Genomic DNA, 20,388 nt, shown 5'->3' with positions numbered 1-20,388 from the left:
TTATTTATGATCTGACTTTGACACAGATTTAGGAGTTGCATTAGAAGCTCTGTCTTCTTCTTCTTCTTCCAAACTTCCCTGGGTTGACTATAATGTTATTGTTAATAGTTAACAGTCCAAGCTAAAGGAACCAGAGCTTAAAACTTGTGCATTTTTTGCACTCAAGCTTTTTTGTATCGCGAGAGCAGCAGAAGAAGAAAGGAGAAAAAAAAAAGAAAAGGTTTGGGGGAAAGTTGAGCAGCTCGCAGGGATGAGGAAAGGAGCTGTGCAGTGAGGGAGAGAGAGACGCAGTGAGTTTTTGTCCATTCTCATCCTCAGGAATGCATCAGCTCCTCTAAACTTATCTGTGTGCAAAAAGTCAACACGCAACTGGATGCGCACGAGCAGAACTCCACAAGTTAACGATGCGCATCTATTTATAGCAGCTCAGCAAAACCTTTCACTCACTTTGCACTTCTTCTTCTTCTTCTCCGCACTTTTTCTTTCTGAACGTTTATTCAGCGCAATACCTGCAAGTAGGAGTCAAGTCTGTCGGGTCTGAGGCGAATCTCCTGTTCGGGAGACAAGGTAAAGTAACTTTACTCACTTGTGCGTAATTTTCGCACATTATCATTTTTTACAAGCGACTCTTGAGATGAATTATTTTCTAACTTAATAATAATGGTGGAAGTCATATATCACACCACAGCCACCTCTCAGAGTGCAGCAGAGTTGTGTTTTTCTTTAGTGCGCAGCAGCATCTCCATTGTGCGTCTTTTCCAAATTTTTTGGGTATTGTTTTGCAGCTTTGACTCCAGACTGCAGTCCAGGAACTAGTCCAGGAGACTTTGATACTCTACCGAGCACTGGAGTTGTACACACTTGAGAGGGGACATGCCGGACAGTACTTGTGGAGGACGGCTGCTGCAGTTGGCCGTGGCTCTGGTGGCTCTGGTGGCCTTGCCGTCGCTCTGCGTCCAGCTTGGAGACGCTGCTGCGGAGGAGGTGGAGGTGTTGGTGGTGGACACCGAGGACAGCACCGCAGAGGTGCTGGAAAGCGTGGTGGACACCAAGCAGCAGACCGACTCCAGAGCCAGCAGGGCCAAGAGGAGAGGAGGCTCGGACGTCCTCAGAGGGTAAATATATCACTATGATAACTAGTCTTCAATATGACTATGATAACTAGTCTTCAATATGACTATGATAACTAGTCTTTAATATGACTATGATAACTAGTCTCTAATATGACTATGATGATAACTAGTCTTCAATATGACTATGATAACTAGTCTCTAATATGACTATGATAACTAGTCTTTAATATGACTATGATGATAACTAGTCTCTAATATGACTATGATGATAACTAGTCTTCAATATGACTATAATGATAACTAGTCTTCAATATGACTATGATAACTAGTCTTCAATATGACTATGATAACTAGTCTTTAATATGACTATGATAACTAGTCTCTAATATGACTATGATGATAACTAGTCTTCAATATGACTATGATAACTAGTCTCTAATATGACTATGATAACTAGTCTTTAATATGACTATAATGATAACTAGTCTCTAATATGACTATGATGATAACTAGTCTTCAATATGACTATAATGATAACTAGTCTCTAATATGACTATGATGATAACTAGTCTTCAATATGACTATGATAACTAGTCTTTAATAGGACTATGATAAGTAGTCTTTAATATGACTATGATAACTAGTCTCTAATATGACTATGATGATAACTAGTCTTCAATATGACTATGATAACTAGTCTCTAATATGACTATGATAACTAGTCTTTAATATGACTATGATGATAACTAGTCTCTAATATGACTATGATGATAACTAGTCTCTAATATGACTATGATGATAACTAGTCTTCAATATGACTATAATGATAACTAGTCTCTAATATGACTATGATGATAACTAGTCTTCAATATGACTATGATAACTAGTCTTTAATAGGACTATGATAAGTAGTCTTTAATATGACTATGATAACTAGTCTCTAATATGACTATGATGATAACTAGTCTTTAATATGACTATGATAACTAGTCTTTAATATGACTATGATAACTAGTCTTTATTATGACTATGATAACTAGTCTTCAATATGACTATGATGGTAACTAGTCTTTAATATGACTATGATAACTAGTCTTTATTATGACTATGATAACTAGTCTTCAATATGACTATGATAAGTAGTCTTTAATATGACTATGATAACTAGTCTTTAATATGACTATGATAACTAGTCTTTATTATGACTATGATAACTAGTCTTCAATATGACTATGATAACTAGTCTTTAATATGACTATGATAACTAGTCTTTATTATGACTATGATAACTAGTCTTCAATATGACTATGATAACTAGTCTTTATTATGACTATGATAACTAGTCTTCAATATGACTATGATAACTAGTCTTCAATATGACTATGATAAGTAGTCTTTAATATGACTATGATAACGTGCCTTTAATATGACTATGATAACTAGTCTTTAATAGGACTATGATAACTAGTCTTCAATATGACTATGATAACTAGTCTTTATTATGACTATGATAACTAGTCTTCAATATGACTATGATAACTAGTCTTCAATATGACTATGATAACTAGTCTTTATTATGACTATGATAACTAGTCTTCAATATGACTATGATAACTAGTCTTCAATATGACTATGATAACTAGTCTTCAATATGACTATGATAACTAGTCTTTAATAGGACTATGATAACTAGTCTTCAATATGACTATGATAACTAGTCTTTATTATGACTATGATAACTAGTCTTTAATATGACTATGATAACTAGTCTTTATTATGACTATGATAACTAGTCTTCAATATGACTATGATAACTAGTCTTTAATATGACTATGATAACTAGTCTTTAATATGACTATGATAACTAGTCTTCAATATGACTATGATAACTAGTCTTTAATATGACTATGATAACTAGTCTTTAATATGACTATGATGATAACTAGTCTCTAATATGACTATGATGATAACTAGTCTCTAATATGACTATGATGATAACTAGTCTTCAATATGACTATGATAACGTGTCTTTAATATGACTATGATAACTTGTCTTTAATATGACTATGATAACGTGCCTTTAATATGACTATGATAACTTGTCTTTAATATGACTATGATGATAACTTGACTTTAATATGACTATGATAACTATTCTTTAATATGACTATGATAACGTGTCTTTAATAGGACTATGATGATAACTTGACTTTAATATGACTATGATAACTATTCTTTAATATGACTATGATAACGTGTCTTTAATAGGACTATGATAACTAGTCTTTGTTATGACTCTGATAACTAGTCTTTAATAGGACTATGATAACTATTCTTTAATATGACTATGATAACGTGCCTTTAATAGGACTATGATAACTGGTCTTTAATATGACTATGATAACTAGTCTTTGTTATGACTATGATAACTAGTCTTCAATATGACTATGATAACGTGTCTATGTTATGACTATGATAACTAGTCTCTAATATGACTATGATAACTAGTCTTTAATATGACTATGATAACTGGTCTTTAATATGACTATGATGATAACTTGTCTTTAATATGACTATGATAACTAGTCTTCAATATGACTATGATAACGTGTCTATGTTATGACTATGATAACTAGTCTTTAATATGACAATGATAACGTGTCTATGTTATGACTATGATAACTAGTCTCTAATATGACTATGATAACTAGTCTTTAATATGACTATGATAATGTGTCTATGTTATGACTATGATAACTAGTCTTTAATATGACAATGATAACGTGTCTATGTTATGACTATGATAACTAGTCTCTAATATGACTATGATAACTAGTCTTCAATATGACTATGATAACTAGTCTTTAATATGACTATGATAACTAGTCTTTAATATGACTATGATAACTAGTCTTTGTTATGACTATGATAACTAGTCTTCAATATGACTATGATAACTAGTCTTTAATATGACTATGATAACTAGTCTTTAATATGACAATGATAACGTGTCTATGTTATGACTATGATAACTAGTCTCTAATATGACTATGATAACTAGTCTTCAATATGACTATGATAACTAGTCTTTAATATGACTATGATAACTAGTCTTTAATATGACTATGATAACTAGTCTTTGTTATGACTATGATAACTAGTCTCTTTCTTTTCTACCACTGTATGCAACTTTGATTTTAAATGTGTGTTTTGGAGCAGGTGTCTGTTTATGGTCCTTCATGATCATTGAAGGTCAAAAACACTTTTTTTTTAATAAGCAAAAGACTGAGACCCATGAGTGATATTTTGTCTGTGACGGGGAAGTTTGGAGCAAAGTTTTAGTAATTAAATACTGGCAAGAATATCACATTCCTGCTGACTGCAATAATAAATTACACCCAAACAAAGGAGGCCATTGGTCGTGTGTGGCTGTGGCAGAGAGAGAGAAAGAGAAAGAATGAGAGAGAGAGAGAGAGAGACTAACAGCCTAATCCTCTTTCTGGCCAAAAACACCACACCCCATTTGTGGATAAATCACATCTGCAGCTGTACACAGTGGGTCACTGCTGGAGAGGCTGTGTGTGTGTGTGTGTGTGTGTGTGTGTGTGTGTGTGTGTGTGTGTGTGTGTGTGTGTGTGTGTGTGTGTGTGTGTGAAGAAAGAAAGAGAAAAAGAGAGAAGAAAAGAAAGAATGTGTGTGTCCAGTGCTGACAGCAAACAGCTGATGAAGGTCACACAGTAGACAGCTCAATGAGCATCCTCCACAGGCATTTTTATTTGACATGCTTTAAGTTAATTCATCAGAACATCTGGGTTCAGGGGCAGGAAGTGCATACAGGCTGCATACTGTGTCACGCTGATTTACCAGTATGAGAATGTTTCAGACGTCCAACAGGCTTCATTATTCACCTCGTAGATCTGTTTAGGGTTACAGTGTATATACACGGACCTCTGGGTCAATCCATGCCCGGTGGATGGTTACAAATTCACATATGTAGGCCTGTCACAGACCTGTAGGTGGCAGGATGGCCCAGGCGTTCACTTCCATGTCAGATGGAATTTACAGGTGCATCGGATTTCCAAAAAAACACCTTGTGCTGCATAATATTTTCCTCACCAACAATATTTTGTATTGGGAAGTGCCAAATGCTGCATGCCAGGCCGCGCCCGACAGTAGCAAGAGCACTGCAAGTAGCACACTTAGTCCAGTGGTTCCCAACCTAAGGGTCGAGACTCTTAGTTGATTAGTCAACTAATCGGTTGTTTTGGTCTTAGTCGACTAAGATTCTTCTCGATTAGTCACTTTTTTGTATGCCTTTTCATGATGAATGACTTATTTCCAAGAAACTTATGAGCACATGTCTGGTAAACACAAGATTTAAAGTGGTGCTTTTGTGTGATTTTTGACACTTTTTACAGCAGTGAAAGTTTTACAGCTCCGTTGATTAAATCAACTAATCATATGAGTGTTAGTCGACTAAGAATTTCTTTGGTGGAGGACAGCCCTACTTTAAACTTTTTTCTTGTGGAATACGTCAAAGTTTTATTTATTCAGGACCAAAAAAGGAAGGGTAAAATCACTCTTCGATTGAGCTGCTCACTACTCATGACACCCATGATGAGGGGTCATACAGTAAGTAGGCTTTGCTTCATAGTATGGGGTCAAAAACATGTACTTAGTATTGTTGCACAAGAAGTTTTTAGAAATGTAATGGACATTTTATGCATTTTTTTGGGGGGGGGGGGGGGTTGTGAAAACATAATTTCAGTTTTTTTGGATCTGCTGTGTGTTTGCTAATCCAACAAATGCCACTGGAATTTTGAGTGACATGGAGGTGAGCATGTGATGACTGAATTTTGATCCTGTTGAAGTGTCTTTGAGCAATGTGGCATTATTTGTGCTGCATCTGATGTTCTGCAGAGGGGGTCAAGAAACGGGAGATTTGTTTTTACAGTATGTGGATCACTGAGCTGAGGGTGTTGCATGTTGTGCAGATTGTAAAGCTCTCAAGGACAAATCTGTAATTATGGTCTGTATGAATAAAATAGACTAGACTTGAGAGTGATCTGAACTGTGTGACATCAATTATTGACCCTCTGATGCTGCGTCTTCCACAGACCGAATGTGTGTGGCTCAAGGAACAACGCCTACTGCTGCCCAGGCTGGAAGACTCTGACTGGAGGAAACCAGTGCATTGTTCGTGAGTATTGCCTCCATTATTCCTCTACCGTTGTAAATTCAGGTCAGATAGAGCTTTGAGCTCTTCGCCACCGTCATCAGCAGTAGTTTTCAGAGTCCAGCACACTGCTGGCTGTTTTTTATCAGAGTATCACACACCTGGGATGCAAAGTGAATGCATGTTACATTACATGAAAAATTATACTTTGTTGGAAAAAAAATCGTAAAAATAGACTTTAAGTAACTTTAAGTCAGACTTGCTCTGGACACTTAAATTGACCTGTTGCATAAAGCTTCCCTATGAGTGACTAACGTAAGACTGACTTAGATAGCCTGTCATGCAATGCATTATGGGTGAAATAAGACACTTCACAGAAGAGAAAAAATGGCGGATGCAACAGCTACACAAGCCAACAAGGCCTATTGAAAGAGGCTGGGTCACGTGTCATCAACGCGTCATATCTTTGGGGTACAACACATGCGCAGTAAAATCTGGTCTGTACTCGCTGAAATTGAGCCAATCGCAACGCACGACCACAACTCCAGTTACACTGCGCATGTGTCATACCCCATAGAACAAGACCCATGTCCGCCCGTGTCCCAGCCTCCTTCAAAATGCCTTGCAAGCCCTCAGGAAGAGCGCCGGTCGTTGATGCCAATTTTCGTAGAGGCCAAACGGCGGTACTACAACTTCCGGGTCCGTCACGAGATGCCATTGGGCCCAAAAAGACTTTTTTCCCATAGACTTACATTGGGAAAGAGACGTATGTTAGCTAAAGGTTAGCTAAAATTAATGGATAATCTTGGGGTGATCATATTTTCAATCCCCCAAATCGGGACCCTTAAGTGTACCGCACGTTGCATGTGCGTGCACACGCAGGAATAAAATGCACTATTATTGTGAATATGTAACTTTACTTTACTTTATGTATTGCACTTTTTCACTGATTCTGTCATAAAAAACGGTAGTTTTCAGGTAATGAACGAATATTGATGATACTGACTGCCAACACTTTCAGAAGTTTTGTTGCATTCAATGGTTCAAAATTATTGTTCAAAACGACATTACAGTTTCAATAATTATTAGATTATTGCATATAACTATTAAACAACAATAACTATTAATTAAATAATTACTAAAAATACTAAAAACTAGTAGATGCTTTCTAGATGGCGTCTTGACTTATCTTGTATTATCTGACACACCTGTCTTTTCTATACAGATGCTCAAAAACGTTTTTGTTATTTGATGCCTAATATTTGTCAATTTGCCTAATTAATAGGACTCATTTATGTGATTTTACTCATGAACAAACCAAATATGTAAAGGTGTTTGATCACCCAATAATTTTACATTAGCAGGTTGGTGTGGCTGATGATGGCAATAAGCCAATAACATGACAGAACAAGTGGGAATTGGTTGTTAATTCTGGTCCATTTCCTCTGGTATTCTGGCAGTGGTTCCCTTTTCTGGTTTCCTCTCTCTCTCTCTCTCTCTCTCTCTGTACTTCTCCCCTTCAGTAGACAGGAAGGTCTGAGAGGCTGTAGAGTTGTGTGATTGCAGTCTGGCTGGTTGGCTGGCCGGATGCCTGTCGCGGCTCTAATGACATAGTTTAGCAGTGGGGTTCAGGGAGTAGGGGTCAGTGGCTGGACTCTACCTGATGGGAGCTATGGCCAGGGGACCATCAGCAGCCTGTGGGAAAGAGAACAACTGAGCGAAAAACAGCCAGCGCCAACTGAAAACACACACTGGTACACATTTATGGCAACAAAACTCCAAGAAGAAAATAGCTCAACGCCGTTGCCAAGTGGGCTTCTATAACTAAACCATGATGGAGGTTAAAAGGAGGGTTTGGCCATATTTGGTCTATGGTCTGTTTGAGTTTTGAAATGTTATAGATGAGAGTTCAGTATGAGGTTTAGATCATGGCCTAAGATGCACCAAATAAAATTCAAAACCCGCAGCAGACGGACTGTAACAAGCAACAGATACAAAACAAGAATCTTCTCTCACGCTCAATCAAGACAAATCCTGGCACCATAAAGGGAGAATTGGACTGTTGTTTTATTTTGCACCTGACTTAGGATGTTTTTTATGTTGTTTGACCGAGTGTCATGTTCCTCTTTGCAGCAATCTGCCGGAGTTCATGTGGAGATGGTTTCTGCTCCAGACCCAACATGTGCACCTGCCCCACCGGCCAGATCGCCCCATCCTGTGGATCCAAGTCAGGTCGTTAAACAGCACCTCCCCTTTCCCACGGAGTGAACTCCTCTGAAGCTTAATCCATCAAGCTGCTATCATCAGCTTGATGGATTTATAATACCGTGTGCATAGGTGGAGGCGTTAACTGGTATTTGGCCTATAGATAAACACAGTAATGGCATGATTTATGTAAATAGGAGTCTATGCTGAAAGTGTTTCTTGGAAAGCACGGCCTAAACCACACCCAGGGCTTTGCATTTTTTTTAAGTAAAGGAGATGTAATCTGAAGAAAAACATTTCACCATGCAGTAACAATAATGACACGCAGTGACAGATGATAGATGACAGAAAACATGCCATCTTGTCATATGTTTTCCTCCGTAGGAGAAAAATGAAAGAGATTATAATTGGCTCAGATCTTTTGAGTCCAAACCACACTGTACCATTTGTTTCCTTTTTTCCTTAAGTGTTCTTCTCCTCATGAGTAATGAGCACTAACTAGTATGGTACAAAAATATGATTTACTAAGTCAAAGAACCTCCTGAAAAAATCCCTTGAAAGTTATATATGTTGCAATCACGTCCTTGCAAATAGCGGTCAATCTCGTGGGTTGTTGTGTGTGAGTCCTTTGGGTGTGTGTGTGCTTTGGAAGACGTCCACAGTCAACATCTCCTCCATGTTGCTCTTCAGCGCTTCAACCCAATGCGCTCATCTGTTTGCACACCACAAATTTCAAGGAAATTATATCTGAACATGACATTAAGAGTTCAGAGTGCATTCTGTTTATGCTGTAAATCTAATATGCAGCGTATGTTTGTGTACTCTGAGTTTAACTCCCAGCATTTCTCTGTGTGTGTGTGTGTTTGTGTTGTTGTGCCCACAGTCCAGCACTGTAATATTCGGTGTATGAACGGGGGGACATGTGCTGAGGACAACTGCCAGTGTCAGAAAGGCTACGTGGGAAACCACTGTGGTCAACGTAAGGATCACCCTGAAAATACCACAAGCCCACTGAGACACACTTCGACATTATCAGCATGTTTTAGCATCATTTTAGATGTATTTAAGAGAAAGATATACAACTTCCAAAGTTTTTCCTTTTAAGCTTGTGTTTAGTGCTAATTAGCAAATATTAGCATACTGTGTCACGCTAAACTAAGATTTGAGCACGGTAAACTGTAGACTTGCTAAACACCAGCATGTTAACATTGTCATTGTCATCATCATGCTAGCGTTAGCATTTAGCTCAAAACTGCCGTGCCCAATGATAATTCCCGCCCATCGAACGCAGACTGACCAATCATAGCGTAGCATCTAGGGCTGGGCGATAATTCAATATAATAATTGATCGTCTTTCAATGGAATCGTATCGTGATGAAATCATATATCGAGATATCGTGATACACAATTACATCATCTAAATTGATAATAACAAGAAAATCAGATCAAACTCAGTTATATCAATCGATTGTCTTAATGTGATTACCCTGTATTTAAACATAGTCAGTGTAGAGCTGGACATATTTAGTCATTTTTTCTCTGTTCATTTTGCACTAAAGTTCTTAATTAAATTAATGAATTAATACATTTGTCAAGTATTTAATTCACACAGGACTATGCAAAATAGGCTTTACAATATGGTTATTTCATATAGACTATTTATTGATTGAATTACCAGAAAACATGCTATGTCGTGATATATATTGTTATTGAGATATGAAATGATCTATATGGTGATAGAAGATTTTGGCCATATCAACTAGCCTTTGTAACATCGGCCAGCTCCGACTAGGGTCCAACAACTATACGGCTAATAGAACAGAATACAAAATATCAGGCTGATGGTAGATTATCCGTGGACAGACAGACAGATACACACACAACCGAACGCATGATCTTCCCACAGGTTACGCCTGGCTGAGATAATAACAGCTCTGTACTTACAAAGTTACTTGCTGAGACGTGATCACGGCAACATTTCTGTAACAAAGTGTGACGAGGAAAGAAACATGAGCAGTCGGATGAGAAGTCAGACTTATTTTGGAAGAGAAAACAAAGACAAACTGGAAAATATTATTAATTAAACTCTCTTCAACATCGTTACAGCGTACAGATCAACTTCCTAATTCAACTTGCATACTAATATAGTTGTGTGTGCATTGTTTTTCTGTGTAATGAAGGATGATTGCCATCACTTCGGGTTTTACCTCCAAATAAAGTGGTTGAGACAACGTGCCTTAGTTTGTTTGTGGCTGGTCTGATCAATGGCTGCTCTGTTTGTTGCCCCATCTGACTTCTTTTTAGCGATGTCATTATGTTCCCAGATGTCTGCAATTAATTTAGTGACTGCAGTAACCAATAGAAATGATGGCCTACAAACATGAGACCCAAGTTTCATAAAACAGTAATATCCTTTGAGTTCTTTATAACTTACAGTCGTGTCCTCATGTTGGTGTTGCGTCATTGTTTGTTTTTCTCTTTTCTTCTCCAGCGGTTTGCGAAAATGGCTGTCTTAACGGAGGAAGGTGTGTGGCTCCCAACAGATGTGTGTGTACCTACGGCTTCACCGGGGCTCAGTGTGAGAGAGGTAAGAGCTCAGCATTTCTCCTGCTCATCTTACATCACACCGTCTCCGTGCTCTACATTCACTACTGCCGAAGTGGTTTTCAAAGCCACACGTGCTGCTTTTGTGAAAACGTGACTTCGATGCTGAATGGTGGTCGTTTTTTGTGACTGAAGACAATTCCTGCTTAGTCATGCCACCGGCTCCAGGAATGTGGTTTGTTGTGGAACATTTGCATGTCAAGCTTGAGCTCAGAAATGACCATTATTTTCCACATCTGTTCTCAAACAACAGCTCTGGGGAATGTAATGTCTTTCTAAATGTGCGCTGTTTGTTAACTGAAGACCTCCCAACCTCCTGTGGTTGCTCTCTGGCACATGTGAGCAGAGGCTCCAAAGTATACAAGCACACGCAAACCGAGAGCGGCCTGCGCTGTGTTTGTGAGTGAAACGTGCGTGTGTGCAGGCATATGTTCTGTATATGTGCTGGGGGTCTGTGGCGGCGATGACCTGTCGAGGTCAAAGGGATGACCTTGTTAAGCTAATATTTGGATTGGCAGCAGAGCTCCTAATTAGTAACGTCCCTTTTAACGATGCCTGTCAGTCGGGTCTGGATGAGGTTTGGTCCTTTGGTTTACTTTAGTGTTTTCTTCAACCTTGCAGCTAATAGGACACTACTGTATCTGGTTGCCTGGTGGGTTAGCGCCAGGTCTTATCTGCTGAAGCACACTTCTACATGTTGTGACTCTGGTTTCCACGCTTTCCTGTGGAAGCGTGGCCAAAGGGTTTTTTAGACTGTTGAAGAATTCAAATTCAGCACACAGTATCTTTCTAGATGTTCATGCTTTTCAGGCAACACAAGGAATCTGTGAAACGCTCTGCTGTTGTGTCTTGTGTTATGGTTTCTGATGAAGAAATGGTGTGCGGGCAAAGGATTTGAGTACATCTGGTTTTAAAACTTTGATTTGCCATGTGAGGTGACAAACATGCAAACCGGCTGCTGCTTTATGAATGGTACTTTCTTGTCTGCTATAGTGACAGTGATTGTTTGTTGTGTTTTTGTGTTTGTGTGTGTCTGGGAACAGCTGCTTGGAGACCAACTTCCATCAGTTCATTGTGCTGAATTGAGGTGTGTCATTGTTTGTTGGTGTTTCCATGAGAACTGGCCAGTGCAGGGTGTTATTATAATTCTCAAATATATTTCTATATGTATATATATATATATATATATATATATATATACAGTATAGTATACAGCATATACAGTATATGGTGCTTAGATGATTGAAAGATAATTAGTCAAAAATAGTTTGGTAATTGATAATTCGTTTAGGTCATTTATTTAGTAAAAATGACAAATATTTTCTGCTTCCAGTTTCTCAAAAGTAGGAATGTGCTGCTTTTTCTGTTTTGTATCATTCTTAATTGAATATATTTAGGTTTTGTTCTGTTAGTTGGACAAATCAAGCTATTTGAAGATGTCATGTTTAGCTCTGGGTACTTGTGATGGGCATTATTTACGGGATTTTATTGACTTATCAAAAGGGCTATCAATCAATTTAAATATTTAATCGCGATTAATCACATGATTGTCCATAGTTAATCACGGTTAATCGCAAACTAATCACACTTTTTTATCTGTTCAAAATGTACCTTAAAGGGAGATTTGTCAAGTATTTAATACTCTTAACAACATGGGAGTGGGCAAATATGCTTGCTTTAAGCAAATGTATGTATATATTTATTATTGTAAATCAATTAGCACAAAACAATGACAAATATTGTCCAGAAACCCTCACAGGTACTGCATTTAGCATAAAAAATATGCTGTAATCATGACATGGCAAACTGCAGCCCAACAGGCAACAACAGCTGTCAGTGTGCTGACTTGACTATGACTTGCCCCGAACTGCATGTGATTATCATAAAGTGGGCATGTCTGTAAAGGGGAGACTCGTGGGTACCCATAGAACCCATTTTCATTCACTTATCTTGAAGTCAGAGGTCAAGGGACCCCTTTCAAAATGGCCATGCCAGTTTTTCCTTGCTAAAATTTAGTGTAAGTTTGGACAAGCTAGTATGACCTGGTTGGTCCCAATGGATTCCTTAGGTTTTATAGTTTCATGTGGTGGTATTTTCACTCTAGCTTTAAAACTGAGCCCGCTACAACTTAAAAATTGCAAGTTGCGTCAATACGTTAAAGAAATTAGTGGCGTTAAAACAAATTTGCGTTATTATTGCATTAACTTTGACAGCCCTACTTATTAATCAAAACAGTTATCAACAGATTGATCAGCAGTGAAAATAATCAGTATTTGCATCCCAGTAAATTGATCAGTGATTTGGATCTTCATCTTGCATTTGGTTACACCAAGAGAGGTAAAGAAAGTAGGCCAATGGATACAGTGGCGTTTTGGATTGAGTTACTTTCATTGGAATTTCCTTGGCTCGTGTCCATCACCTCCCAAGAGAAAGCCATTGTGCTCTCACACAAACACAAGCACATCCATGTGCACATGCACAACCCCACACTGCTTTTAATGCAATTTACAGAACCATGCCCCACTATGGCTTGATCTTATCACATTAGCAAGGACACAAGGTTCCTCACAAACACGTGATCTGACCAGGGGAGAAGTAGCTGCACTCAGGCCTCTCTTGGATGTGGAAAGACCCTGGTGCAATCAGGGCTCAACATGAACACATCACTGCTGCAGAGCTGTGTGACATTGGGCTGTGTGCTGCCAAAGTGACTGGTGATCTGCTGACCAGTGGTCTCACCACCAGGCACAGCTGACTGCAGTGAAAATGCAGCCTGGTACGTCAACGTGCTCTTTGTTGGTTACAAATGTGATTTAGGTCGGAATGTGGGATTGGTGAGATCCAGCCGCGCTGCTGCTGATCGCACGCAGGGCTCTTTGCTCCTGCTGCAGAGTCGTTTAGCTACGGGGCAATAAAGTCGAGCTTTCGGTGTGACGCCATTGAGCTCACTTGGGATGGTGGTGAAAGGCTGGAAACATGGTAACACGTGAGTCAACAAGTCAGCAGTCAGAGCACAACAGGGAAGTCGGTCAGTCAGCTGAGGGGCTCTCTTGTCTCTTAATGCCTCACTGACTTTCCCCTATCAGGATCTGTTCTAGCCCAATGCAAACCTCAGTAGATAGATAAGTGTGTGTGTCTGTATGTGTGTGTGTTTGAGTGCGTGCTCAACTTGTTAGTCCTGGGAGGATGGAGAAATCTGCTGACGAGCCAATAGGGAAGGCCCCACCCAGATATAAGACCCCATGGAAACACACACAAACATGCACACACGGACGCACAGATTACGCATATGTTAAGGCATGTAAGGGATGCTGGGGAAGGGTGGACATGGAATAGGTGGATGGATTTTTGTTTGTGTGTACAAACACTTTGGAGTTAATCCAGGAAATTCTTTTGACCCACTTCCCGGCGTGCTTCCCTCCTGTTCACACCGAGGCTGTTGTTGTGCATAAACTCACCGGTCATTGAGGAAGTCAGCATTTCTATTGTGTTGCAAAACTTACTGAACATCCGCACAGACATGAAATCGCCTGCAAATGAGGGTCAAAACAAACTCCCACATTAAGATTTACTGAAGCGGCTACCATAATATGCAAACATGTTTCCAAAAGTAGAGCAATAAAGCAAAAACAAGAGCAGCATTTTTGTAAGTTTTGGTCTGGTTTGAGATCATCTCTGGCTAGACTGCAGATGAGGGGCTGGGATGTTGGCTGAGATTCTGTGTGTGTGTGTGTGTGTGTGTGTGTGTGTGTGTGTGTGTGTGTGTGTGTTTGAGTGTGTTTGTGTGTGAACACGTGCGATTGCTCCCAGATGTACAGGACATGGGTGGATCCCCCAGCTGTATGCAGTTCACAGAGAGACAGTAAGATGACAGATGAAATGACACCACTTTCACCCTACAGCTGTTCGCCTCTCCCTATTTACCTCAGCTGACTGCCTAAGTGCTGCCCTTTATATTTGCTTTATTTCATGCTCAGATCTTTGTGTTTTCAGTGTTTACTCCCCTCCACTAACAGCTGTAATGAGCAGGTATTATGTCAGACGGATTATGTGTGGCAGCCCGACAGTAATAACACATAAACCTTTATCTGATGAAAAGAGAAACTTGAGTTCTTTACACAGTCTGCTGTACTTATATGGGCGCCATGTAGAAACTTTCCATAGTTTCTGTAATTGCTTTTTCCTATATACGGTGTATTGCTTTCTTTTTGAAAGTAAGGCACATAATGTGGGCTTTAAGTAGATACAGAAGATACCTGGCAACTGGTTGGGTTTGTTGTCTCAAAGCTGAATGTCGTTGAAAGCAGTGGTGGAAGAAGTCTTCAGATCCCGTAGTTATGTGAGAAGTACAAATACAACAATGTTAAAATCTTCCATTACAGCTGTATTCAAGCATTTAAAGTAGGGATGCACCGATCCAACTTTTTCAGTCCCGATACCGATAGCGATACTTGGGTTTTGGGTATCGGCCAATACCGAGTACCGACGCCACACTGTGTAGAAGTGACTGCGATCATTCTTTTATGTATAAAGAAACATCAGGCTTGACTTAAACTTTACTTTCCTAACTTCATAAAACAAAATGTAAGAAATAGATACATAGATATAAATTCACTGAATTGATATTTATTATTAAAATAATAAATCGTACACCAGCAACTTTGTCTGAAAAATTAACAGGAGTTACAATTCAGAGGTAAACCTTTTAATGCAGCAACAATTGGTCAAAACAAAACCCATTGTCACCCGTTGAGTCAGTATCGGACCGATATCCGATCCGGTATCGGTATCGGTGCATCCTTGATTTAAAGTAAAATTACTTAGGAGACAATCATTAGCTTTCTTGCCTAGAGATCAAGAAGAATGAAGCCACTCTCATATCTGTCTGTTAAATATGAAACTGCATTTGGTCTCCAGTGGAGCATGAGCAGGAGGGAGTGAGAAAGCGAAGGAGAGATGACCCAGTTCTGTTTCACACAGCGCTGGTGCCAGAGGCAGAGAGACCGTGGAGGCTGTGGTGCACGTGACGGGGTCTGGGCTGGGCCCCGGTCCACACGGGAAACGCACAATGTCTCGTTTGTTTTAAACGACTGCGCTGTTGGAACTGGTCTCCCTCTTTCCTCTCGCTGTCTGTTGTCTGCCGTGAAATGTGGAAATGATTTTTGCTTTTGGATCTCGGCCAGATTCTTTTGGGAGGGATGAGTTTTCCCTCTCTCTTTCTCTCTGTCCCTATCTCTGTTTCGCCATCTCCCAATCCTTCACCTGATAAGATTTGCTGATTTTCGTTAAATCCGCGGGGAGTTTGCAACTAAGGAGTGGTGTTTGGAGAGAGGATGAAGTGAGGGGATACATGCATGCAAGCAATGGGATCAAGGGAATGAGGATTAAGCCAGTTTGAAGGGGAGGAGAGGTGAAGAACCTCGAAGGAGGGACTTTCTTCACACTCTTGAGCTCATATTTGTTATAAGCTATTTAGTTTTAATTCTAGGCTGCTGTGGCTAGTGTGGAAATCACCTACTGTGTTCCACAGACACGCCCCATCAGTCAGCCTCAGTCGGCTTTATGGATGATGACCTATTCCCTAGATTGCTAGAAAAATTAGAAAAAGCAGCACACTACACGGTGAATGTGCCATAATGCCTTAAAACACAATACAGGTAACTAAAGTAACTGATTATAACATGTGCACCAGACTGATTTTTCATTGTCTGTGTGTCTTTGCTTATTCTAGCTCGTTTCTATTACTCTCCACAGCCGCCCACACAACTTTAAAAGGTTTTCCAGACCCTTTCCCTATCTCTGCTTTTCTATCACACACACACACACACACACACACACACACACACACACACACGCACACACACACACACACACACACACACACACACACACACACACACACACACACACACACATGCACGTACAATGCACCTGAGAGCCAGACCGATTAAAATGCCAGGAAGAAACAGACAATGCATTCTTTATGGAGTGTGTTACTGTCCGCTCTGCAGCACTTTCATCACATGTAATGTGAGTGAGTTGTAGATGTCATGCAAAATTGCAGTTTGAGTGTTTCTGTCTTTATATGCCAGACAGAATCAAGTTAAAGTTCTACGTTTTTTCAGCATTATATACTTTAGCTTTTTTTGTCACAGTTTTGGTTAAAATGTTTCACAAATTAACAGTTTGGGATTTTTAAAATCTAACAGACTTCAAACAAAAGTTTTTATTTTCAAATTTCTATTTCTATTCACGTGTTCGACTGACAGCCAAACTTTGCTATTTTGCATTGCGTTTGTGCTGAAAATAAAAAATCAAAGTTCAGTTTCTGAAAAAACAAACTCCTGCTTTGCCTCTGCAGACTACCGCACTGGGCCGTGCTTCGCCTCTGTGCATAACCAGATGTGTCAAGGCCAGCTCACAGGCATTGTGTGCACAAAGACTTTGTGCTGCGCCACAGTGGGACGGGCGTGGGGTCACCCCTGTGAGATGTGCCCAGCCCAGCCTCACCCCTGCCGAAGAGGGTTCATACCAAACCACCGCACCGGGGCGTGCCAAGGTAAAGTCTGTTCCTCAGTGTCTCTGTCTCTTTTTCTGTTTTTGTCTGTTTTTTTTGTCTCTCTGTCACCCTCCCTCCCCTCTCCTTCTTTGAGGAAAGTGCCCGTTTTAACTCCTTCTCCCTCCTTGTCTGCCTTCGCCCCTCTCCCTCTGTCGTCCCCTCATCTCTACCCATCATCCCCTCTACAGAGGATTAGTTCTAATTGGGTTAAATTGGGGTGGGTGGCAGTGCCTCCCACATGTGTATGGAATGCCCGCAGACGCCCGCTGTGGCGGGACTGTCAGAGTCAGTAACACGGGTCAGTGGCGGTGCCACGTGGGAGAGCTCATTTCTGGCAAGACGGCCCTCTGCCTGTCTGCTCCAGACCCAACAACATCAGAACCTCTGCAGGGGAGGCGGACCTGAGCCAGGACCCAGAGCAACATGGAGCGCTCTGAGACTGCATCAGGTCACAGCCTCCTGGAGGTTTTCAGCCTAAGACCTACATTTTAATCTGTCAAATTCATTAAATGAATTTCATTTAATCATCAATGTAATGTGATGGACTTAACCCAATGCTCTAGATCAACATCGTGTCTCAAACAAATCTTCATATACATTAGTCATTGTATGTGATCACAACCGTAACCTTCTGTTTGACTGTAGGCCTGTCCTTCCTGTATTTCTTTCTCTTCCTTGGTTGACTTGGCTTCAATTTCTGTTCCTGCTGCAGGAGACATTCCTCTCTCTCTCTTTTTTCTTTTTGCCATGTCACTCTGACGATCGCGGCAAAGTCAGAGCCAGACTGTTAAAACAGACCCAGTTTTAATCCATGCACATCCAGGTGTGTGCAGATTTGTGTGTTTGTTGCCCTCTTACGCCTGTACTGACTTTATTTTACCATCTCCGTGTTTCTTGTTTTGTACATTAAAGGAATGTATGCCCATGTGTGTGTGTTAGAGTGTGTATTAATTGTATGCTATGTATGTGCAGATGTGGATGAGTGCCAGGCCATCCCTGGCATCTGTCAAGGAGGAAACTGCATCAACACGGTGGGATCCTTTGAATGTAAATGCCCCGCTGGGCACAAGTTCAACGAGGTCTCACAGAAATGTGACGGTAAGAATCAAGCTCGAAACCATCACCTTAAAACTGTGAAATGTCTGACTGTCAGTGTTAGTTTGAATGACAGAGTAGGCTAAAAGAAATAACCCTTATTGACAATGTGAAAGTAGAATTAAAAGCCACATCCGTCTAGATGTGGTTAACTTCACCTCAGTTGTGGTGTTCTGATTATTACTTTGTGGGGAAAGACCACACATAAGCCACTTTGCCCTTCCCTTGAAATGTGTTAAATTAAACCAAAGCAGCACTCAGCTTTTCTCTCAGTAATCCTGTTTCACACTTAATTGTGAGGCTTGAAAGAGGCTTTTCTCCCATTATACATGTGTTAAAGAGAGACTATGTAACTTTTGAAAGACAAAATAACTTCTTTCCTCTTACAAATGAAAAGTTGAATTCATGAACAATAAAACACACCATTGCTAAATCCACTACACTCTGAGGGGATTTGTTTCTACAACCTACTTATGGTGGCCAATGTTAGCTAACGTTAGTAAATGTAAACATTGCTGTATAATTCACATTAGTGATGTCATGAGAACCGATAGTTTGGTACCAAGTCGATGCCAAAATTCTGAAAACGTGACGGTACTCGTTTTTCTACAGTACCGCAGCTACCGTAGGTACCATTAGGGCTCAAGACTAACGCCGTCCCGCCGTCCGGGGGGCAATAGGAAATGTGTTTGTGATGCAGTAAAGTCACTATTGACGCGTCCAAGGGACGGACCTTATTTTTTCTCTGACTGATACTACATTGCGAACAACGAATCTGTGTTTAAATTGGCAGGACAAGAGCTAGTTAACGTTAGCTATTTAACTCCGTGTAGGACTATGCTGCTTACTGGCTGCTAACATCTAACGTTAACTACTGTAGCTCTCGTCCATTAGTTAGTATTGGGCGAAGGTAAATTCCAACGTTATCAAGATGTATTCAAATGTAATCTTGTAAAATGTAGTTTTTGATGAGAAACTTGAATAAATCCAGTTGTTTGAAGGAGATGTTTTCACAGCAAAATAAAATAGATAATAAAGAGGGAATTATGACCTGTATAACTTCCAAAAACCAGTATGCAAACGGTAATAAAGGAGCTGAGTTACTTCGCTGACATATGACTCTTCTCCATGCCATTTGGCATTTTACCTAAATGCTAACTTGTAGTTTCACTTTAAACAGCTTCACAGTCAGGTATGTAAATGCACGACATGAATCGAGAGACAGTCAGTGAATAAAAGATGTTTTTATCTCAGCGGGGGGATCCTAATTATCAACCTCAGACTGGTTTACAGAATTATTAGATCACGCTCTTTTCGTACTTTATAATTGTGGCTTCCTCTCTGCATCTCTTCTGTTCCTCCACACGTAAATACCCACAGTCGGCCTTTAAAGAACACTGGCTCATTAAGACCTGAATATGACAATTTCCAGACCAACTTTAACTCTAGTGAAACAGACTGAGCAAGCTTTTTGTGGCACTCATTTGCAGAGTAAAATATGTGCTTTTATATGCCCAGAAATAATTACCGGAAAACTTCTGGACTGTGTAAAAGACATTTCAAAGGGGTCTAAGTTACAGTGTATTTTGTGCAATGGTGCTAACGGAAGAGCAGCTACAGAGGCCCCTGGATTTAATATCCTGTGACAATGCCGTATTTCCATTGTCATTGCCAAC

General features: G+C 39.9%; 1 protein-coding gene across 1 annotated transcript in view; it reads left to right on the top strand.

Annotated features, from left to right (window-relative positions):
- Positions 1 to 224: 224 nt before the first annotated feature.
- fbn1 (fibrillin 1) overlaps positions 225 to 20,388 on the top strand; it is an 85,387-nt gene continuing 65,223 nt past the window's right edge. Inside the window, exons 1-9 of the mRNA XM_074620428.1 lie at positions 225 to 290; positions 502 to 567; positions 786 to 1,115; positions 6,191 to 6,273; positions 8,383 to 8,481; positions 9,338 to 9,433; positions 10,946 to 11,041; positions 17,420 to 17,617; positions 18,590 to 18,715. Of these exons, the coding sequence (XP_074476529.1) occupies positions 874 to 1,115; positions 6,191 to 6,273; positions 8,383 to 8,481; positions 9,338 to 9,433; positions 10,946 to 11,041; positions 17,420 to 17,617; positions 18,590 to 18,715 (940 nt within the window). The 5' untranslated portion in view covers positions 225 to 290; positions 502 to 567; positions 786 to 873. The remainder of the gene's footprint in view (positions 291 to 501; positions 568 to 785; positions 1,116 to 6,190; positions 6,274 to 8,382; positions 8,482 to 9,337; positions 9,434 to 10,945; positions 11,042 to 17,419; positions 17,618 to 18,589; positions 18,716 to 20,388) is intronic.

This window comes from Sebastes fasciatus, chromosome 2, assembly GCF_043250625.1.
Source record: "Sebastes fasciatus isolate fSebFas1 chromosome 2, fSebFas1.pri, whole genome shotgun sequence".
NCBI lineage: Eukaryota > Metazoa > Chordata > Actinopteri > Perciformes > Sebastidae > Sebastes > Sebastes fasciatus.
Note: the sequence above shows the minus strand (reverse complement) of the source record. Positions and strands in the feature narration are given on the sequence as shown.